Source organism: Rhododendron vialii, chromosome 8a (assembly GCF_030253575.1).
Source record: "Rhododendron vialii isolate Sample 1 chromosome 8a, ASM3025357v1".
NCBI classification, from domain to species: Eukaryota; Viridiplantae; Streptophyta; class Magnoliopsida; order Ericales; family Ericaceae; genus Rhododendron; species Rhododendron vialii.
Window position 1 is genome coordinate 24612725 of NC_080564.1, and position 24123 is coordinate 24636847.

Consider the following 24123-nt stretch of genomic DNA (forward strand, 5'->3'; position numbering starts at 1 on the left):
AATTTGAAACACCATTTCCATTTTGTCCATTTTTGCACGAGATCATTGAAATGACAGCTGTCATGGGATCAAAGCCTACCGCTGGTTCTTCAATAATAGCTTCAGGAGCTTTGAATAGATCCTCTTCTCCCCCCGTCGACCTCCTTTCGTCGCCCTCCGTGCCGACGAATTGCACTTTATTATCGTTGTCGTTCAACTTCGCCTCCGCCCGAATCGGCGGGTTCAGAAACGATGAGTTTGGGATACAGAAAAATGGGTTCAAGTAGCATCGCAAACAGAGCAGCCAAAGATCTGGAGTGGTGTTCAACATCTTTGCCGATTAGCTCCGTTTAGTTTTGTACCTTTTTCGTTTCATGGTGTTTTTTGTTTCAAACATGATGTATTTTTCATATTGTTGAGTTTTCATGAATAAAACATTGTATATTCATATTTTTTCGTGGTGTATATTCATGAATAAAACATTTTATATTCATGTTTTTCATGCTATTTTTCCGAAATGTTATGGGTTTTCAAGTTTCGTCCAAAAATCATGATTTTGGTTTATTGTTTTTCATGATAAATTAACCATGAAAAACATGGTCAGTTTGAATATTGTGTATGTTCCAAAATATTTCTTAAGATCATTTTGCAAAAAATAAAAACATGGTCAATCCACCATGTTTCAAAAAAGGGCTATTTTTTTGGAATGTTATGGGTTTTCAAGTTCCGCCGAGAAATCATGATTTCAGTTTATTGTTTTCATGACAAATTAACCATGAAAAATATGGTCAATACGAATATTGTATATGTTCTGAATATATTTTATGAGAATTTTGCAAAAAAAAAAAAAGGTTAATCCACCATGTTCTAAAATGTTTCATGATAATACGTGGTATAAATGAAAAAATAAATATGGTTTTCAAATGTAAATCGGTGAAATTTGGTTATTACGAATCTTTTAAGTTTTGAAATCATCTTTCATAATTATCTTCCGTAATTATTGAGATTGAATCCCACTAAATTAGGAAATGGTTGAATCCTGCTAAATTAAAAAATGGTTGAATCCCACTAATTTAGGATGTCAATTTAATAAAACATATATGAATATATTATTAAAAGGGTAAGATAAGTAATTCACCATCTAAAAGGATGAAAATATAACTGTTTAAAATGACCGGGATGAATTTTTAAGTGGGAAGAGATTTGAAAATGAATATTTAAGTCTCCCTTTGTTTTTCTTGTGAATAATACAAAAAAAAAATAAAATTACTTTCATTACTTCCCTTGACTTGATAACACATTTTTTCACGCAATATTTCCTGACTATTGAATAGAATCAGGAAGGCCCGCTGTTGGCTTTTCTCTTCAACTGTCTCGTCCCGCTATCGACGACGTGTCCTGGTTGATCGTGGATGAGGTGAAGGTCTTGATATGAGAGTTTGGAGCTCGGAGATCGAGAATCCAGAACACACAAATCACAATCACGAATACACTCTATATATAATTTCTTAAAATACTTGTGTAAAAGAAAAATAAAAAATACTAAAAAAATGGAGCTAGTGAGGGATGTCGAGGAGCAGTGACGAATAATCTCCGCTGTAAAATGTCTGTCACCGTTGCTGCGTGTAAGTCAGCGTGGACGGTCGATCGGTTTTTTTTTTTTCCGAGCCAACCCGAATTGCAGAGTGAGAGAGAGACACCTCGTGGATGGAGGGAAAGGAAGGAGGGTCCAAGTGTATTCACCTTTTCAGTCCACACTGCCTTGCCGTCTCTCTCTCTCTCTCTCTCTCCTCCCATGTGATCACCAAAACAATCAAACGATCGTTTCCTCCTCCCTCTCACACGAACCCTAAAACACTGTCACACTTGCGTCCTCTACTCCCTCTCTCCCCCCCTCCATAATTCTATTTCTCATTCGTCAATTCCTCTCTCTCTCTCTCTCTTCTGCACTTGTTTGTATTATACAGGATCCACTGCTGCTCCTAATTCTGCTACAAACCCCTCCCTCTATTGCTTTTTTCCACCTTCAATTGATCAATTGGGGGTCAATTCGTGTAAAATAGCGATTGAATTGGAGCGTCACAAGATCTGCCGTTCGATTGGAGGCCGTTTTCATCTGCCACGAGAGGCTATTATCGTTTGGCGTTATAAAACGAGGTTTGGATCCGATCGGGGGAGCAACAGCGCCATTAGATGGCGCTGTTCAGAAGGTTCTTCTACCGGAAGCCGCCGGATCGGCTCCTCGAGATCTCCGAGCGCGTCTACGGTGCGTCGTCGTTTCTTTCTTGCTCTTCCCAGCTACCCACACTTCCAATTAGGGCGTCTTTTTCTTTTTTTTGCTGAATTATGTCAATTTTTTGGCTCAGCATGCTTTTTTTGTTGAAGATTAATAGACATGTCAAATTTTTGGATTGAAGGACCCTCCACTCTCTGACCATTACGTTAAGCTGTCTATCCGAGGGAAGTAGCAGCTAATCCCGCTAAGGCGGGTAGTACTCTTGGAAAGATAGAATATCACCCCATGAACATGTAACGTTAAGTTACGAATGTTACTCCCGACGGATCGACCTGTGCTCTGGCACAATGTTCAACGTCTTGTCTTCATAAAAGTAGTTTCGAGTTAAGCATTAACCCCAGCACATGTTTAACCCCACAGAGTGATAAGTTTTGCCGTGTATTTAACCAAATAGTACTAAACTCAATAGGACAGGAATACTTTATTAATCTCTACCCGGGTGCAGTAACTGGGGTGGTATAGCTCTTATCTCTGAGCTTGATTTGTTGACTTTTCATTCAGAAGTTGTTTATTTGTGTACTTGTCAAGAGTGAATTTTTTTTTATCTTCTTAGTTCTTACAAGAAGTTATCCCATATTTTCCATTCAAATTCTTAGTTCTTAGAATGTCGTCTTTTGACAGTGGGTTGTGGTTACATGCTTCATTTTTCTCCATTTCAGTGTTCGATTGTTGCTTCTCCACGGATGTATTGGAAGAAGACGAATACAAATTGTACATGGGTGGCATTGTAGCTCAGCTACAGGACTACTATCCTGATGCTTCGTTCATGGTTTTTAACTTCAGAGAAGGGGAAAAGAGGAGCCAAATTTCGGATTTCTTATCTCAGTACGACATGACAGTCATGGATTACCCTCGGCAATACGAGGGGTGTCCTCTGTTACCATTAGAAATGATTCACCACTTCCTTCGGTCCAGTGAGAGTTGGTTATCTTTGGAGGGGCAACAAAATGTACTTTTGATGCACTGTGAAAGGGGAGGATGGCCTGTGCTTGCATTCATGCTTGCTGGTCTTCTGTTGTACAGGAAACAGTATAATGGTGAGCAAAAAACTCTTGAAATGGTATACAAGCAAGCTCCTAGGGAACTTCTTCATATTTTGTCTCATTTAAATCCACAACCTTCCCAGCTGAGATATCTTCAGTACATCTCCAGACGGAATTTGGGTTCAGATTGGCCGCCATCAGATACGCCTTTAGCTTTAGATTGTATTATACTTAGAGTCATTCCTTTGTTTGATGGAGGAAAGGGTTGCCGACCGGTTGTCCGCATTTATGGTCAGGACTCTTCTTCTACCACAGCCACTAGAAGTTCTAAGCTTCTATTCTCGACTTTGAAGCCGAAGAAACGCGTTCGCCTTTATCGACAGGTATTTACAAATTCATGCACTGGTAAGCAATTGGATTATGCGACAAGGATTTTATGTGTACTTATGACTTCTAACTGCAGGAAGAGTGTGAACTAGTGAAATTAAATATTCATTGTCGCGTTCAAGGTGATGTAGTACTTGAGTGTATCCACTTGGGGGATGACCTAGTAAGGGAGGAAATGATGTTCAGATTTATGTTCCACACTGCTTTTGTCCGGTCAAATGTTTTGATGTTGAACCGCGATGAAGTTGATGTTTTGTGGGATGCGAAGGTCCAGTTTTCGAAGGAGTTCAAAGCAGAGGTATGATCTTGTTTTATTTAGGTGGCATATTGTTTGTCTGAAGCTGTATGGTTTGAATGCGTACTCATATTTGTATCAGGTACTATTTTCGGACAGTGCTGCGGTTCCATCTATCATCACCTCAGAAACGGAAAGCGAAGATGGGAATGAGACAGAAAGTGGGTCACCGGAGGAATTTTTCGAGGTCGAGGAGATCTTCAGTAATGTAGTTGATGGGCATGATGGAAAGGGAGACTTGGATTCTCGTATAGTTCATGAGGAGAATAATAAGGTAATATGGAAGGAGGCTTTGGAACCTCATGCATTTCAGGACTGTGCACTGGATTATGGTAATCACAAACAGGATGGGAGGGTGGATTCGAAATTGAATGTAGTCGAAGCCATAGCTTTTGATGATAGGGATGAGTCAGGCTCTACTTTAAAGATAACTGAGCCCACTAGTTTAGAAGCCAAAGGAGTAACAGTAGATAAGTGCGGAAAGTTAGAAGAGATTGACACTAGTCAAGAGAAAGATGACTCTGTTATGCAGCAGAACATAGAAAGGCAGGGTTCGCAGAAGAAGTTGGGTGCTCCTATCAGTAGACAAAACTCTGACAAGTCACTCCCACCCACACCAAAGAAACAGCAAACTCCGAATGCAACACCTGCTGCAGATTCAACGGCTGCAAAACAAAAAAATAAACAGGCGAAGCCAAATATAGTATCTCGGTGGATTCCTCCTAACAAAGGTTCTTACACTAATTCAATGCACGTATCATATCCACCATCAAGATACAATAGTGCACCACCTGCATTGGCTCTCATTAAGGATTTTCATGGAAGTGGCAACTCAAAGGGTTCTGCTGCCTCTGGAGTTGTGGTTGCAACTGATGATGTACCTGGATCTCCAAGTAATGAAGTTGATAATATAAGAAGTTCAGACAGTGAACCAGTGAAGCACACCTCCTGTCCACCATCATTGGATGTACAGCCATGTCAAATAACTGCCCCTCCTCCATCTTCACCACCACGGCATGTGAGCCCAGCTCAAGTTGTTTCCCCTCCCCCTCCCCCTCCTCCTCCTCCTCCCCCTCCATATTTCAACAAGTCTTCAACTGCGATTTTTCTCCAAGATCCTCCAATACCTCCGCAAGCACTAGCAAGAAAGGCCTCTCCACCTCCCCTTCTGCCTCCTCCACCTCCCTCTTCTAGCTTTACATTCTATACTTCTTCGCCTAAATCTTCTTTGCAACCTGCTTCCACTATGCATGTGCAAGCAAACAGTAGACCCCCTCCTCCACCGCCACCTCCACCGCCCACACGTAATGCAGTGTTTATTTCTCCACCGCCGCCACCTCCACCTCCTCCTCCTCCACCCAAAAGCTTAAGGGCAACATCGCATGGAAACCCTCCCCCTCCTCCTCCTCCCCCTCCCCCTCCTGCACCACCTTGGAATATGGGGGCTTCTACAATTGCCACTGTGAATTTATTAAGTTTCCCTTGCCCTTCTCCTCCGCCATCCCCTCCTATCCTAAAAGCATCTTATACCTCAATACCTATTCCTGTATTGCCTCCTCCACCTCCACCACCTCCACCTTTTAGTCGTGGGACTCCACCTCCATCTTCTGCTCCACCATCACCACCATCACAACCCCCTCGTCAGGGTGCTCATCCATCACCCCCGCCTCCTCCACCACCCCAGCGTCCACATGGTTCTCCATTGCCACCTCCTCCTCCAATATGTGCAGCTGGAGGCCCACCGCCCCCACCTCCTCCTCCCACGCGTGGAGGCGCCCCACCTCCACCACCTCCTCCTCCAAGTCGTGGCCCCCCACCTCCACCTCCACCTCCTCCCACGCGTGGAGGAGCCCCACCTCCACCTCCTCCTCCTCCTCCCACGCGTGGAGGAGCCCCACCTCCACCACCTCCTCCCCCTCCCACGCGTGGAGGAGCCCCACCTCCACCACCTCCTCCCCCTCCCACGCGTGGAGGAGCCCCACCTCCACCACCTCCTCCTCCTCCAAGTAGTGGTGCCCCACCTCCACCTCCTCCTCCAAGTCGTGGTGCCCCACCGCCACCTCCTCCTCCAAACCGTGGAGCCCCACCTCCACCACCACCTCCTTTAGTTGGAGGGCCACCTCCACCACTCCGTGGAGCACCGCCGCCACCTCCTCCCCCTGGTGGTCGTGCACCGGGCCCCCCTCCACCACCTGGACCACCAAGGCCTCCAGGGGCTGCCCCGCCACCTCCACCCTTGGGTTCCAAAGGACCAGCTGCAGGTGGACCTCCCCCTCCACCTCTTGGAAGAGGGCGTGGGCTTTCACGTCCTACAACACCTGCTTCAACCCCTCGAAGATCCACCTTAAAGCCTCTACATTGGAGCAAGGTAACCAGGGTTTTGCAAGGAAGCTTATGGGAGGAATTGCAAAGAAATGGAGAGCCTCAAATGTATGGGAAACTTCTCTTTTGAATATGATTTCCTAGTTTACCATGATATTAATGGTTGGCCATATATAGTTCCTGTTTCTCTCAATTCAGATGAGAATTAGAGTGGTGGTTCAGTATCCGCTCAATGTTATTTTCCATTGCTTTCTTGCGTAAATATATGTATTAAACTTGCAGATGCATAGACTATTTTCCATGAGTTGACTTTTGTTCACCCTCCACTTAAGAGTGTGAACATTACCCTCCTTCCTATTGGTTGAAATGATGTGGATCCCGCCACAAAGTGATGTCATGCTTATCAAAAAGTGTATTGCAGGGGTGAGACCTACACCATTTCAAACCGATAAGAGGGAGGGTAATGTTCACCCTCTTTTAAAAGAGGGTGAACAAAATTGCACTCATTTCAAACCAATAGAGGGAGGGTAATGTTCACCCTCTTTTAAAAGAGGGTGAACAAAATTGCACTTGTTTTCCATACATATACGTCTGAGTCATGGCATTGGACGTGATTCCATGCCTTCAACTTTTCTTGTCACCCTGTGTAACTTGCTGATGTTGTACCCTTTATCCTAGTGCGCCAGAGTTTGATGTGTCAGAACTTGAGACTCTTTTCTCTGCAACAGTCCCGAAGTCGGATTCAGGTGGTAAATCTGGAGGGCGGCGGCAGTCCGTTGGATCTAAAACAGACAAAGTTCACCTGGTAAAAACTTCTGCGAGTGTTAAGTAGCAATAACATGCTGTGGTTCTCACTTTCTGTCCTGGTGTAGTTTTGTTATTCTTGCCTTTTTAGTGCCTCTTTTTACTGATCCTGGTTATACAATGTCATGCCTTTTGAACTAGATTTTGAAAAGTTGTATGTTGTTACACTTGCACATTTGCATACACAAATGATGTTATCTATGAGAACAAAAATATGAACATTAGCAATGTGCATTTATAACATAGTCGAGCAGTATTGGTGAGTGGGTATGGAAATGTCTCAGTTAGTTGGAATGTTTCGGTGATGTTCCAGCAAAAGGCCCATGGGATGAGACTTGGACTGTTGGGACGATGCTGAATTAATGCAACATTTGTTAACTGCTGCTCTCACCCCTGTCCATGTCATATTGAGTCATTGACTATTATGTCCATGTCATTTTGTATCATGGTATTCCATGTAAATTTTTTTTGGGCAAATATGTAATTTGTTCAATTATGTTTCACGAATGGATTTGTCTCTCAAGTATCATAAGAAGCTCAGATTTGAAAACCTATAAACAATAACGAGACAGGTTTGAATGTGTGTCAGTTGCGTGGCGGGAGTGTTGGACAGCTGTCAATGTCCAAAACATATTTAATACAGCCATGGCACCTTCTTAGAAGTGTTCTTGCTTCTTAGCTCCACGTGCCTGGCACGACCTACGGGGCCAAAGTACCATATGGTCTCCAGCCCCAGTTAACAAACTACTGACCCTTAATGCATCCTAGATAAATTCGAATTCCTCTCCAAAGCCCTCTGCCTCGTGACAAGGAGACCTTTAGAATAGCCCAATCATCCCAGGCCCTCTATTTTGCTTGCAGGTGAATCTCCGTAGCCATTTCACAAGCGCTTTATTTGAGTATATTTAATCTCCAAATCCTAAGCTACCTTTCCTTACTAATATAGCATACACACTATCTGCCGATCCACCAAATCATTTTGCTAAAGGAAATAAGCCTCTATGACAAATGCAGAAAGAATAAGGAATGGGTCAATGAATAAGCATGCTTAATATCGTCTTTCCACCTTGCCAATCTTTTCTCAAACCGCTCTACCCCCACACCTGAATGTGTTATGTTTTCAAGGAAGACCATATGGTAATCCAGGATAACAAAAGGAGATTGATCCCTCCGTACAGCCCAGGACTTTTATGGTTACTTAAGAATCCACATCTGTTCAGGTAAGGCTCTGAAAATAGAGAATACGGATCAAGATAGTTTTTGAGAAATTTAGATTAGTTATAAATTATAATGCTGCTTTTGTCTGACTAAAAAGGTTTACAGATACTAATGCGATAATGGTTACGGAACAATTTGTTACAGTTTTTTTATTCCTGAAAAGATGCTAGTAGTTTTCCAATATTACTTTTGTAGTGTGATATTCTTCTCCTCACTTCTTGAGTGTGTTCTGACCGATTTTCTCTTTGTTCATTATAGGTTGACCTGAGGAGGGCCAATAACACTGAAATTATGCTCACAAAAGTTAAGATGCCACTTTCTGACATGATGGTAAACTCTCTATTTTTTTTTCTTTTTTTTTTTTCTGATTGGCAAAAATAATTTCATTCATCACGAGGATACAAAATGAAACCAGTACAATACAGTAGGAAAAGAAAAACATAGAGAGAGCCTCGGAGAGTTTCCAATACCCTCGTTCTACTTAATTGATTGGTGACCTTGGTCTACTTTCTCTTCATTACAGATAATGTGTTCGGCATAGCATTTGTTTGAACGGTTTTGTGCTAGATTATTGTGTAAATGTATAGAGTGGTTTCATGCAATGGTGCATGTCCAACTGTATATTTCATTTTGGTTTAAGTGCTTTAACTAAAAAATGAGGAAGAGAAAGATGAAATGGGTTTAGAAAACTAAGTCAATTATGTGTATCTACTCTACCCTTTGCACAATACAGTGTATGTTCCTTTCTGTTCTTTTATGTATTCCCATACGTTTGCTTCTTTAATTCCAATTCAATTTAAATCACCGTGACCCCTTGGCTGAGAATGCTTGCTGTTGCATTGCTGCTCAATGCTCACGTCTCTCTTCCAGAAAGCTGGAGAGTCCCACATCGGAAGCTAATGTGAAATGAAACCTTTAACACCTTGTAAAACCTTTGGCCCTTCCCATGCTCTTTAGGAATCCCACATCGGAAACTTTAAGAAAGACAACAGCTGGCTGTCTTTAATATGATGCTCATTCGTTTACACGCAGCAACTAGGGGCTCTACTTACTCTTTGGGCCTTTGACCTAAGTAACTAAATTTTCAAGAGGTCCTATATATTTACGCTGGGACAAATATTTGGGGGGCCCAAATTTGGGGCCCCAAAGCAGCGGCTTTCTGGGCTTCTCCCCCGAGCCGGTACTACGAGGGACACATATCTTACACCATTAAGTCATTAACCAAGGGTCATATCTTGGTCAGGGATTTTTAATGAATTGAAGGGAATCTATGTGAGATTGATTGTCTTGAACTATTATATTGTCATGATCAAATAAAAAATGTATTTTTGATGCTCAATGTAAAACATATACTTGATGACATTTGTTAAAGCATCCAACTCAATAACAATTGGCAGAAAGGGGGAAGTCCGCCCAGGCTCATACACTAGTTTTGGAAGTGATTATTAACCGATGTGGGCCAAACTATAACACTCCCCCACACGTGTGACCCTTAACTCGCACATGGTGGGGCAAACAAACGATTCAACATATACTACAACGATCAACGACAAACAAAAAGTGAACTAACCATCGATGACATAGAGTCTTGTCTAAAAGCTTTGCTCTGATCCCATTAATAATACCAATAAAATAAAAGATCCCTAGTTCTATGTTCCTAACAACTAATTATAATTAAGGTACCATAGAAAAAGTTGTCCAATCCTGTTTTGTTATTTCCCCTGCGCTATATCGAATAACTTCTACATACTAGAAAAAGCTACTCCATGACGATTTAAACCACCATAATATGGGTACCTGTGTTTGGTACCCATATTGTCGACCACTCTTCTAGTTTGACAATATTGTCCAGGAATATGACTGCATGAACATGACCTTAGGGTAATCTTTCCACGGCCGACCGTGGATGACCGACACTCCACTTTTACGCAGCTCTAGTTTTGGGTCAATGGTAACCTTACAGTTTTGAAATGAAAATCGACTCTCAGAGGTTGAGTTATTCTTCCCTGAGCCGTGATCATGTTGTCGATTTAGCGTTCGTATAAACGGCAATCTTGAATCACTGCTTTGGCGAAATCCCTAATAAACTTTACATTGTCGTAGATATCACCAATTCCGCAGTGTAGATTTATTTGGGGTTTTGCCAAAGAAGTGTTTTCAGGATTGCCACTTATACGCACGCCGAGTCGGCTCTGAAGGCGAAATGATCACTGCTCGGGGGAAGAATAAATCAACCTCCGATAGTGGGTTTTCATTTCAAAACTGTAAGGTTACTGTTGAGCCAAAACTAGAGCTGCATAAACGTGAAGTGTCGGTTATCCTTGGTCGACCGTGAGAAGATTACGCTACGGTCGTTTTCAAAACTGACTGGACAATATTGTCAAACCATAAGGGTAGTTGACCAAATGAGAAAACACACCCATACCCCATATTCTATTCGGAATATAATAACGTGCAAACACAAGTGGAAGGGTTAAATGGCCTGGGTATAAGGTGTTCATTAGTGCAGCACCAGCTATACCTTTTATGGTAAGTTCATTGATGGAGATGCTTGGATACCAGACACGGGTATACCATGTTATGGCGGTTTAAATCTCATGGAGTAACTTTTTCTAGTATGTAGGAGTTATTCGATATAGTGTAAGGGAAATAACAAAATATGATTGTGTAGTTTTTTCTACCATACCTTGATTATTATTAGTTTGTTAGGAACATATAGCCTGGGACCTTTTATTTTATTTGTCAAATTCAGTTCATTGTTATTATTAATGGTATCAGAGCTATGCTTTTGGACAATCCTCTATGTCGTCGAATTCAGTTCATTTTCATTATTGATGAGTATTTGTTTTTAAAGTGAGGTTATCTTCTTTCAAATACAAAGCTTAACTGCATTGATGCTCAACTTCCACAGGCTGCTGCACTGGCGATGGATGAATCAATTTTAGATGCTGATCAGGTGGAAAATCTTATAAAATTTTGTCCAACTAAAGAAGAAATGGAGCTTCTTAAGGTGATACTATAGCATAAAGCATCGCACACTACAATATTCTGTTATCTATTTTCCGCATTGGTCTTTTTTTCTTTGTTTTCCCTTATTTAGTATTGATTTTCATATTTATGACTCTTTAGAATTTTACTGGTGACAAAGAGAGCCTGGGGAAATGTGAACAGGTCGGTACATCCAATCATATACTTTTCATTTTGAACATTATTTAAATTTAGTCTTGTGTAGCTTTATAAGAAGTATGTGCAACATTTGTATACTCGAAAACTTAAAAGGTCTGACATAGTTTTTCTTTTCTTTTCTTTTTGTGCTAATCTTGAGCTCTTCTCATATATTGACTCTCTCTCTCTCTCTCTCTCTCTCTCTCTCTCTCTCACACACACACACACACACACACATTGTACATACCTATACCCATCCCATCTTGTATATTTAGTTTGAGCACAGTGCTTCATGCATATGAAAGGCCCTGTTCTATATTTCGCATTCCCTCTTCTCCCTGTCTTTGTGCAAGTGAGGGATATGCCATTAATGAATTTTGACATTTACTCCACTACACTTATCAGGGAGAAAATAAATCACATTCCACTTGTTAATATAAGACCACAGAAATCGAAAGGCTGTATACAGTTGGATGTGTTTAAAAAAGCACCTATGAAATCTATAAATTGTTCAAGAGAAGGATTAACTCTCCTCTCCCAACTATCGGAAGCACGAACAAAATGTAAGTTTGACCTATAACAAAGGACTTCCAATGGCGTAAAAAATGTTGACGGTTCCTTTCTGTCCATATAAGCCACATCAAAGATAATAAAGGGATCGTTTAAGGGGAATATGTATACTCCCGTGAGATATAGTGGTGTAGCTTATTGAATTATACACATACAGGCCTTGCCCCCGTTTTTGAGTCTTGGTTTACACAGTTTTGCTTACCAATGGCATTATCTTATAGTTTTTGTTTCCTATTCTCATTCTTGCACTTATCCCTTTCAGTTCTTTTTGGAGCTGATGAAGGTGCCCCGGGTGGAGTCAAAACTAAGAGTGTTTCTTTTCAAGATTCAATTCAATTCTCAGGTCTGGATCTGACGATTTTGTGGTGCTTTATGGAATATTTCTTAAGTTAGCATGTGGTGTCAGTTGTGACAACTACTGAACTGTCTTGCAGATTTCAGATTTTAAGAAGAGTTTAAACGCTGTGAACTCTGCATGCGAAGAGGTATTCACCGGTAACAATTAAGCTTTTCATGCTGTAGACTCATTTTATATTGATTTCATATATATTTCTACTGATTTATTAGGTTCGAAATTCCCTCAAATTGAAGGAAATCATGAAGAAAATCTTATATCTGGGGAACACATTAAATCAGGGAACTGCAAGAGGTATTGACCTTTACCCTTTCAATTCGTTTGGTAGGCTATTGGAAAATTGACTGGGTTTCTATCTCTTTCTCTCCTTAACTAAGAATCATAGACTCATCAATCTGCTCTGCTTGTCCATGTCGCACAAACATGTTTTGGACAGTGCTCTGGGCTGGTGTCTGATACACTCAAATACATGTCTGAATTTTGTAGTCGGACATGTTGGGGACATGCTAGGACATATGGGGATAGGGGACACACTGGGAACAAATATGAGGACAGAGTGCAGTTTTAAAAGTTCAGGGAGGGTCAAACCTGCCACAGATGCTTGGCTTTGAGTATTTAGTGTTACAAATATAATTTGTGTTGGTGATCTAATCCTAATTTGATAGAAATAATGCTTTTATTTCTTCTATGGGTTTACAATGTGTAGCAACAGGATTGATTAATTTGTTCATCGTGCCCTAAGGTGTCCATGTCCTAATTTTTGGAAAATTGCATGTCTGTGTCGTGTCCGTGTCTCCACTGCATATCCGTGCTTCTTGGCTATTTAATAATGTGTATCCTAGTACTCATTGAGTTCCATCCTAATTTGTCTTCTTAAGAGCACATAAAATGAATACAATGAATGAAACAACCATGATATTCAGAGCCAGCCCTGAGATAAGGCTCAAGAGGCGGCTGCTTTAACCCCCACCCACCCCCGAAAACAACCATGATATTCAGAGCCGGCCCTGAGATAAGGCTCAAGTGGCGGCTACTTTAGTCCCCGCCCACCCCCGAAAAGTGTGAAAGTTAGAGCCCTGATTACTTATTGTTCCTAACATATAAGCCCCAAAAAAGAAAGACCACCCAGCATGTAAGTCCAAAATGGAAAATTAGGGCTCCTTGTTGGCCGTTCTCTGTAGGCCTCGAATATCAAGGCCGCCTCTGATGATATCCCTTCTCTCCCCTCTAACACCTTGAACGTGGACTTCAATACATAATAACTAGAGATAAACCGGTATGGACATTTCCTTGACTGATCCATCTTCTAGCTAGATGTGGCAGTTTGCGGACTTTGATACCTAATAACTATTAGGTACTCGAATATTGCTTGTAGTTGGAGAACCAAGGCTCTCTATCCTAGGTTTGGCTAAGGGTGACGACTGGCTTGAGGTTCTTCACTAGATCAAGATTAAGAGCAGCGACACGAGATACAATATTTAACAAATTTTCAAGCTAGTCCATTCTATGAGTACTGCTAAACAGCATTCTGTAGTGCATATTATGAGGCTCTTAAATATTTGTGTTTGGTGTGGACTGTAGTATTATTGTGGTAAAATGTAAATGGTTGGGAATGATGTCCTGTGGTGTATGTCATACGGAGAAACCTTTGTCGTAGTGTTTAGGACTAAAAGCATAACCAATACTGAATAAGAAATTTCAATACTAGCATTTGAATGAAAAGGGTTCAAAGTAGAAGTAGAACAGAATACGTGCAATGTTCCTTTAGCAACAACAGAAATAGATATAGCTGAGAACCGCAAGTTTAGGGCTCTGATTAGGGGGGAGTCCTCACTCTCTACTTCTCCGGTTTGCTCTCTCTCTCTCTCTCTCTCTCTCTCTCTCTCTCTATCTCTCTCTCTCTCTCCCTCTCCCTCTCTCTCTCTGTGCGTGTGTGAGTATTGTTTCGTTTTCTCTGTGTGTTATGGTACTCGCTCTCTTTCTCCTTCTCTTTGTGTTGTTTTGATCCGGATTGGTGTTCCCGTCCATTTTTGGTGCTGGGGGCTTTGAATCGATGATTTGAGGATTCGATTGAGGGCATTTGGGGTCGAACTTGGGGGTTTGAATTGCGTTTGGGGGTCCGACTGTGCCAATTTGGGCAGCAGCGGTTTTTTGGGGTTTTGAGGGCTTGTTGCGTTGGCGGTGGTTGAGGGTTTAGCAGTTTGGGGACGGTGTTTTGAGGTTCGATTGATGGGTTCTTGGGCCGGCATTTGGGGGTTTGGTTTGAGCGGCGTTGGAGGAGTTTTGAGGGATTGTAGTGGCAGCGGAGGTTTAGGGGTCGTAGCAGTTTGGTTGAGGTTCGATTGAGGGCTGTTTTGGGGTTTGATATGAGACATTTTGGGCTTTGTTTGAGGTGCTTGGGGGCAGCAGTGGTGGAGGGTTTTTGAGGGGTTGTAGCGGTGTTCGATTAAGGGGTTTTCCAGCCATAGTTTTGGGGGTTTTGAGGCGTAGCTGTGGCAGCAATGGCTTTCAGGGGACATAGCCAGTAGACGGCTGGCATTTGGAGAGGTTTCGGGGTTCAATAGTGATGGTCTGCAATGGGTTTTCTGGCGGAATACAGGAGTTAGGGTGTGTTTGGTGGGCGCACATATTTTCTTGGGAAGGGGCTTTTTAGTGGTAGCACCTATTTTCTCGGGCAGCGCAAAAATTTTAGGAGGTCTTGGGAACATCTTTTTTGTTGGCACCTTGCCAACAATGTGGTGTTTTTTTTTTACTTTTTTTTGTTTGTTTTTGTTTTTTAAACGAGTGGCATGGAGGTAGGTTTTGTATTTGCGAGTAGTAATAGTAGAAGTGTCATTGTACTCTTCAAACCTCTCTCAATGCATTTCTTTTCCTATTGTACTATTTTCATCTTTAGATCTTTATGATTAATGAACATTTTCTTTGCGTTCAAAAAGAAAATGAGATGTCAAAAAGTCAACTCTGTGATCCCAAATTTTCTCAAAAGCGTCGGTTATTAGAAATTTCCCCTTCAGTGCATATCACTCTATCTAACCCCCTCCGCATGCAACTCTATCTTGTACATGTAGATACTTATGCTTTATCTGGCAGAACTTTTGGCAACCAAGACCAATTCAATTATGAAATGATTGAGGTTGAGATGAGGATGTTAAGATGGATGTACAGTAGAAAATAAAGGAAATATTCGTGAAATATTACTAGTCCCAATGTTGTATAAGTAGGGGAGAGCAGAGATCACATCACTTTTCTTCAATATCCCACGAAGATTTATGCTCATTTCCAACCGGAATTAACTAAATCCTATCCTTTTAACTACAACATCCCACGTTGATTTCAGACTTAAATCAAACAAATTCCTATATTTTGACTACATCCCACATAATGATCGAAATATCGGTCATTACAGTTGGTATTGGCAGTGGTATAACGGGATTTTGGACCTCCGATGGAGATGTTGTCCTACTATTGTCTGATATTGGATATATGCCCGTGTCCCCATTACAAATACGTATCCACGATTCTGGATTTTAGAACCCTAATACCAGATCAATTTATTTCTTTCAATGCCTACCATTTCCATTGACAACGGAGAGGACCATATGGCCATTTACCGGATTTAATGTATTGTGCACTCTTCTGTAATTTAGTGACCTCTATAGAAGACTCAATCAAGGTTGGGCTCAGTTAGATTGTGCGAATTGGGTAGCTTATGTGGATTTGGTCAACTATACTCGAGGCCTATTGAATGCTGGAAGGAATTTGAGATTCATGTCCAAAGGTCTGCAAGACTCCGTTGCTTGTAATTACTTAAATTTCCTTGCCGGATTACAACTTTAAGTATGTTGTTTAGATGACTAAATATGTCAAAGGGACACAAGAACTTGTGCCTCAATTTCTGTGTACATTTTTTCTGTGAAGTACATCGCTATTGTTTTACCACTTTGACAAAACTTGCAGTAATGTTGATGGGGGTATTTGCACGAACTTGCCATGAGTTCCGACAAAATTGTTGAACTGAACTAGTCTACTTTTCAGGTGCTGCAGTTGGATTCAAGTTGGACAGTCTGTTAAAACTCATTGACACACGTGCTTCCAACAACAAGATGACACTGATGCATTATCTTTGCAAGGTATCGCTGATCTATTTTCTCTATCTTGTTATTGAATCCAATCTTTCTGGTCAATGGGAGGTTGTGCATTTTTCCTGTGGTAGTTGTAGTATGCGCAATATGATATAAGATAAGTTTGCTTATGCTGAATATTATTAAGGCTTGAATAAGTTCTACGCCTTTCAGAGATTGCGTCAAGAGAACTGATAAATATATTTCCCTTAGGTTTAGAACTGCTGGATTTAAGAGGTTTTCTTCATTTCCAATCTTGAAAAGTGTGTTTAATCAAATCCTTGATTCTCAAATATTGATACACGGAAAGACAGTGACATACCACTGCAGTGGCTTCATGCTAGCAACTTCTAGGGCCTATCTTTGAATGTCCAAACCTATCCCATACATTTTCATTAGGCTGCAAACGAGCCGAATTGGGCTGAGCTTTAGAATGTTCAAGTTCGTTCATTAAATTTTTAAATGAACTCGAGCCGAGCTCGAGCCCAATGAAAATTCGACGAGCCGAGCTTGCCTAAGTTTGACTCGAATTTGAACTTGTTCACGAGCCTTAATGAGTCAGTTTATACATATTCAAGGTTATGTGTGCAATTCTTATGAGATATGTATATACTCCAGGTTCGTGAGCCTAATCGAGCCGAATACTATTAGGTTCACGTTCGGCTCAGTTATTTATGGAGCCTATGATTGAGGCTCAGGTTCTATTCGTTTAGTACCCGAATCAAACTCGAACGAGCCTTCACCTAGTCAAGCCTCGAATAGTTCATGAACGGTTTGGTTCATTTGCAGCCTTAATTTTCATACTTGTCTAAACCATTTTTCTTCACTGTAACTCTAATACATTGTTTGAACTATTGGCTAACCAAATGATGACCTGACCCTAAGTATCTACAGCTGCATTGAAAGTAGTTGGGCCTTTTTTTCCATTGACATTATTTATTTCTCTAGTAATGGAACCCTATTGGAAACCTTTAGTTTCGAGATGCTTTTAGTCAACTGCCCCGGGCCTTTTAGCTTTAATGTTTTGTGGTTTAGGACATATGTTTACTTTTTGAAAATCTTATAGTTCTTCCTCAAAGGGACCAGACATAAGGCCTCATTAAATTGGCCTATTCAGGTTTGGCAGTTTTGTTGTCTGTGGATGAGTTTCTCGAGCTTCTGTTTGGGGTGGAGGTTTGTTGGGGTAGGGAGGATGCGTATGAGATAGAAGAATTGTAGTGAGACTTTCTTGGTCAAATTCTTCAAAAACAAATATTTTTGTTGTAAATTGAAGTGCAGGAAATTGTTTTGTTTTTCTTGAACAGCTAGTGCAGGGAGTGGGTTTCTGTAGAAAAATACTAGGATGTCTGGTGTTTACAAAGGTTTTGCTTTCTGTTTGGTCAACTTCTTTAGATTTGACCTATACCTTGGACTAGGTTTTTTCTTAGCCAATTGGTGGTGTATATTTTGAAGGCTGGTGAATAGTGGATTATTCACTTTTTGCAGTCTTTGGTGTTCGATGGGTGATGCTAGATTCTAACCCAATCTGTATAAGTTTTGAGTTTCTGGTTCTCTGTCACTCAAAGTTTGGGGAAGTTTGATTGATTTGGAGTGTGAGGAGGGAGAGAAGTGAAAACTCTTTTGGGCATGGAGCTGGCTGTTCAAAGCCTAGATTTCTTTGGAGAGGTTGACTTTATTGATGTTCTTTTACTTTGAATTTGGGTACTCCTGGTGGATAGAGTTGCACAGATTTGGGCACTTTTTAAATAATTTTAACTAAAGGAAACGATCATGTATACTCTGTAGTTACTTGTATTGTACCTCAGGTCCTTGCCTCCAAGTCACCAGCGCTTTTGGACTTCCATGAAGATGTTACAAGTTTGGAAGCTGCATCAAAGGTTAACGTGCTTTCTCTTTTTTACTGCTGTTGTCAACTGTGGTAGAAAGTGTTTGAAATGTTCAATTGGGCTTTACTTCGTTGCAGATACAATTGAAGTCCTTAGCAGAAGAAATGCAAGCTATTATAAAAGGACTTGAAAAGGTAAAGCAGGAGCTTGCGGCATCTGAGAATGATGGCCCCGTATCTGAAGTTTTCCGCAAGGTATCCAATGGATATTATAATTTTCTCATTCTGCAGCTTTAGATGGTAATAGTTTCTCTAGATCTGAATGTCAATTTGTAGTCCTTGACCAAAATTGTGGAAGAAGGTATAAGTGGATTATGCTCTCCATTCCGTAGGTCCTTCATTTGTAGATGTTAGATCTTCACTCTGAAAGCATCTAATATACAGAAAATCTTAATGTTAAAAGTAATTTTGTCATATTTTTAGCCTTATAGGATGATCTTTTTAGTATTGTAATTCTACTGTCTAATTGGTTATTTTCATTTACTATTTAGACATTGTCCGAATTTATTGGGATAGCTGAGGCAGAAGTGGCATCTGTAACGCATTTATATTCAGTGGTGGTAATGCTCTTTGCAAACCAGCAATTAACATAATTATTTCAATAGCATCTCTCTCTCTCTCTCTCAATTTTTTTTGCATGTTCATTGTTGGTGGACAGGGCAGAAATGCTGATGCGCTGGCCCTGTATTTTGGTGAAGACCCCGCCCGATGCCCATTTGAGCAAGGTAAATACGATTGACCCAAATTCCTTCCGAATTCATCCAACAAGGCTGACTTCTTTAGTTTGGATTGTTCCCTTTTCCTCCATGCGGACTGTTTTTTGGACAGGTCACTCATTCTAGACTATATTGCAAGCCTTTCATGACCTTTTGTAGCCTTGAGAATTCCCAAAAAGGTAGTGATTTATGCTTACCTGGTGAAAAATAGGATTAGGAGGGACTGGCCAAAGAATTTGGTACATCCAAATTATTGAACACATCATGCAGGCCTTAGCTGTGAACTCCTTTCGCTAATGAAATTGGGAATTAGGATTGAAGCTCTATCACCAGAAGTACACTCATAATGAGACCTTAACTATTCCGTCCTTTGGATAATGAGAATGGAAATTAACGTTGAATTATTACTAGAACTACACTGATAATAAGCTTGAGAGTCTCATTCCATTCTAGCATTTGGGAAGAGCCGAAAGTCCCAGAACTGTCCTTAAAATGACTTGTTCTTAGTTAAAATTATCATCAGCTCTTTTCCGAATTTCTTATCCGATTTGAATATTTTGAGTTCTACAACGAAACATATTTCGTATTTGGCAGAAATGGACTCAAAAAGTAAAATGTTTTGTGTCAAGTTGAGTTATACTTTATACTATCAAGGACAAAAAAAAATTTGTTTACTTAAATTGAAACTCAGTATGATTTTCCAAGATTTGCTGAATTTATTGACCCAGGTTCACATTTATCAGCAACTATTGCCCAGTTTTTTCCATGCTACTCAGTACAATTTAAGTGCTGGCTTCTTTCCTCATTGGCTGTCTGATTTGTGCAGTTACTGCGACCCTCTTAAACTTTGTGAGGATGTTCAGAAAAGCACATGATGAGAACTGTAAACAGGCCGAATTAGAGAAGAAGAAAGTTCAGAAGGAGGCTGACATGGAGAAAGCAAAGGGAATTAACTTGACAAAGAAAAGTGGGAAATAGCTGTCATTATGTGCTGTGGCTTTGTTCCCCCTCGACGAGGACTTGTGGTTCAGACATTGGGGTCTTCTGCATTGGTTACTGAATCGTGTCCGAAGACACTTCTTCAGTTATGCCCCCTCTCTTCAATAGTGTCATATTGATTTGATATTTAAGTGGATTGAAGAAAACTATATGAGAGGGTTCCTTCCGGAGGCTCGCAGACCTTCTGTTACTTTGAACAGCTCAGCTGCAATTTCTGGAGCAAGTGCCAGGTCATGACTCGGAGTGCCAGGTCATCACTCGGATTCTTGAAGCCGGTTGATCTATCATACGTGATATCATTGGGACTCTCCTAATGTGAATAAATGATCAGTGAGAACTTTTGATTGGGACGTAGGGCTTGGCTTGGTATCAGGGATTACTGTTCTCTGAAAGAATGATGTTCTCCCTATGATTTTTCATAGGATCGGATCTGGCAGTTTCAAATTGCAAATATGGAAGAAGAATTTGGTGATATTTGGTTTGGCATTTCAGCGCCAGAGCACTCGGGACTGTAAAGCACTACCCAACAATGTACCACGGACCATGTACAGTTTCTAACCTTGTATTTTACATTCAAATTTGATTCTTTCCATTGAAACATAGATTTAGGCTCCCTACTTAACAGAATAGAAAGTGTAGAAGTAGGTCAATTTTTTCTTACATATTGAGATTTTTATAGGAATTCATCACCAAATTTTTGTATAGCTATAGAAGGTTAGGATACAGGAAGTGGGAGTAGGAAACAGGTTCTCTCCTCCGTGTAATTGTAATATAGAATAAGATTAGGCAGTTGGATTAGAAACTTTTGATTCATATAATTGATTCTCACGTATTTAGTTAGAACATTCTCTTTTATTTGACACGAAAGCTTCTTTTCCTTCTCTTAAGTCTTGTCCTTGTTATCTGCCTCTTTTGCTTTCTTTTCCTTCTCTTATTAGTCTTTTGTCCATGTGATCTGCCTCTTTGGTTCTGGCTCGTATACAAGAACTGTTGTCTTTCTGAATATAAGCATGCTGGATTAGTTGTTGCATTAACGCTGGCAGGTTTGCAACTACATTTGGAAGATGTTAATTGTCTTGGGTACATTTTCGGTCCTTTTTAGTGGTCTGATGTCGCACAGGTGCTCTTGTAATCAAGCAGCTAATTGCTGCTTTAAGGATATGCATTGAGCTCAAATTTTCTCCAACCGAATGATAAGAAAATGTTATGATTGGCAAAGTCTGTTCTGGTAGTGAATCGTGTTCTTCGTTGGCAGCTTCATCAATGGTTTGTTTTCTGTATAATGAGTTTCTTGCATTTGTCATTTACTAAGATGTTAATGGGATCTGGGATTCTGTGGAGTTGGTGGAGGATTTTGAGGAGGATTCTGCAAAACCAGACCGATACTTGATGAAACCACCCGGTACGACTGAATATAGGCCAAAATTCCTGATATGGTCCGAGATCAACCTGTAAAATGGCCGGAACGGAACTGGTGCTTCAGAGTACCGGTTTTCTTCAACGCTTTCTGATTCCAAAAATTTCTGATGTCGAATTCCAAAAACCAGCGAGAGGTTCCCCACTCTTCTTTGATCTGTCTTTGGGCCGAGTGGCAGGTTTGACCCAAGCGGGAGTGTGATGTGTCTAGAAGATCATTTGCTTGGCAAATGAAGTGGGTCAACCTCTTTTTGGCTTCGGCCTAGCACTTTTTCTCAAGTACCAGTGTCAACTTGGTTTTTTTTTTTTTTTTAAAGCTACGTGCATTTAGAAAACGTCCTATTAGTTGGCTAAGTCAACACTCAACAAACAATATTGAATTGAGATTTATCATGCATAGGGCTGGCCCGGGGGTTGCCCAAGCCTGCGGGCTTGTTGGGCTTACTTGGGCTAGGCAACCCTTCAAAAAAAAAAAAAAACTATAGGTTTATAATAAATATAAAATTTTACAATATTACAACTATATGGTTTTCTGGCCTAGTGGAATGGCTTCTATTACCCACAAGGCTAGTTAAGTACTCATAGCTATAGCAACCCACTTTACTTTTTTTAGTTTTTTTAAACTCCTGTCATGGTCTAAGGTTAACTCTTTTAATATTGAGGCTTAAATTTTATTTGGGTAATCAAATTTTATTGGCATACTTTATTTTTATCTTTTGTTCAAATATTTGTACTTTTTGCATTAATCTTAATTGGAATAGTTCAAAAAGAGACCAAAAATTAAGATCGTAGTTCAGAACATAAAACTTAATATTAATAAAAAACATAAAACTTTATGTTTTGACTTTTTGCATTTATCTTTCTATCAAATATTTAAAATGAACAAGTTAAATATCAATAAAGAAAACATGGGTTATGCAAAAATATGTAGAAGTTCCACATTCTTCCTAGATAAATTGTCTTTTCTGATTTTTTTTAGATTCCTGTTATTTTTTGGATTAATAATCATTCATCTCGACAAAAAAGCGTAAAAAGGTATAAAAATACGATCAAAAGAAAAAAAAGAAAGAAGGGTCACTAAAGAAAACAATTTTTATTTTGTCCTTAATATTGTTCTATCTGAACCTTTTTAAAACTTTGGTTCACATTTTCACATTTTTATTGTTCCTTTCATCAAGATCCATAATTAATTTAAAAAATGATGACGAAAAGTTGAAAAAAAAAAAAAACAAATTTTAAAGCAACATAGCCAGATTGCATTTTGATTTTGATTTTTTTTAATGTAATTCAAGTTAATCTTATTTTTCTTTTTTTTACTTTTTTTTTTTTTTGAGTTAATACTAAGTGGGTAACCGAACGTGCGGTCAGCTTGGGCAATCCAAATGTTGGGGCCGACACTGATCATGCAAGATAGTCTATGGCTTATTTTGTGTGATTTTAGAATTTAATTCTATTGTTTGGTGCCTCGTACTCGTACAGTCCTATGCTAACCTTGATAGCTCATTGAATCTTTCCATTGATCAAAATTTGTAACCACATCATCTCTAAGAACTAGTGTTTCTGCCCGTTTAATGCACGGTACCAAAAAACACATTGGTATTTTTTCGGCCTTGTGTATCGGACGGACAGAACTCTATGTAATAAAAAAGATAGTTTAATTTTTTCACGGTTCCATATTCGATGGACGGTAGCATTGTTCCCATTATATCCACAAGATAACACATAATGGTGACAAAAAAATTCACATTGTTATTCTTTCCGCTTCCGTGTATCGAACAGGCACACCCCTTGTCTCGTGTGTCAAATAGTCACAACTCTAATTAGTAAACTATATAATTTAAAAAAATATCGATATAGGTTTTGGAAAAGGGAATTGATTTTAACACTCCCTTTTTTATATCCACACTCTTTTTTTTGTCTTTTAGCAAAAATAAAACACATACACTTTCAACACAAAAAACAAAAAAGGGAGTTGGTGTGTGGATATAAAAAAAGGGAGTATGAAAATCAATTTCCTTTGGAAAATAAAAAAAGTACAATTTTTATTTATCATTACTTTGTTGTACTACTTAAAACTTAACTCCTTTTTATTTAAAAAAAACAACTCAACTCCTTCCCCTAAAATATCTCCCCCCACCCCTCCCTATATTCTCTCTCTGGTCTCTCCCCCACCCCCCCCCCCCCCCCCCCGTCTTCCCTCTCTTTCTCTCTCCCATTTTATTGTAAATTATTAAAAGAAAATCAAAACTTTAGAAAATTAGGGACGGAGGTTTGAAGGATTGATGGGCCTAAACACATTCCTATAGGATATTGAAGGATTGGTAGGCATAAACACATTCCTATAGGATATTGATAGATAGATAAGATAGATAGATTCATGATTTTGTTTTTGTTTTTCGTGATAATCACAAAATCTTTCATTGGTTATCTCATCCAACCAAATCTTTCATTAGTTCTTAGCCAACTGATCCCATGATTCGTGGGACTTTTCAATTTTTGAAACAGAAAAATCAATCTTGTGGTTTTATTTTTTCATGTCTATACTATTTAGAATCCTGCCAGTGGAATTATTCCAAATTTTGAGAAAGGAAAGTAAAGTCTCTGGTTTTCTC

At 39.9% G+C, this 24123-nt stretch overlaps 1 protein-coding gene across 1 annotated transcript; it reads left to right on the top strand.

Annotated features, from left to right (window-relative positions):
• Window positions 1–1635: 1635 nt before the first annotated feature.
• Window positions 1636–20972, top strand: LOC131335073 (formin-like protein 20). The gene is made up of 17 exons (XM_058370257.1): window positions 1636–2245; window positions 2935–3641; window positions 3722–3943; window positions 4023–6370; window positions 6941–7067; window positions 8543–8614; window positions 11196–11294; window positions 11414–11455; window positions 12282–12362; window positions 12454–12504; window positions 12587–12668; window positions 16410–16504; window positions 18301–18372; window positions 18459–18575; window positions 18872–18940; window positions 19039–19105; window positions 19923–20972. Exons 1-17 carry the CDS (start codon window positions 2173–2175, stop codon window positions 20072–20074), a joined length of 4476 nt encoding a protein of 1491 aa, XP_058226240.1. The 5' UTR covers window positions 1636–2172; the 3' UTR covers window positions 20075–20972.
• Window positions 20973–24123: the final 3151 nt, after the last annotated feature.

Excerpts from the sequence above, each read along its gene's own strand:
- LOC131335073 (XM_058370257.1), top strand. The coding sequence starts at position 2,173 with ATGGCGCTGTTCAGAAGGTTCTTCTACCGGAAGCCGCCGGATCGGCTC. Across the intron at positions 12,363-12,453 it reads AGATTCAATTCAATTCTCAG|ATTTCAGATTTTAAGAAGAG; the intron begins GTCTGGATCTGA and ends ACTGTCTTGCAG. Across the intron at positions 18,373-18,458 it reads GTTTGGAAGCTGCATCAAAG|ATACAATTGAAGTCCTTAGC; the intron begins GTTAACGTGCTT and ends ACTTCGTTGCAG.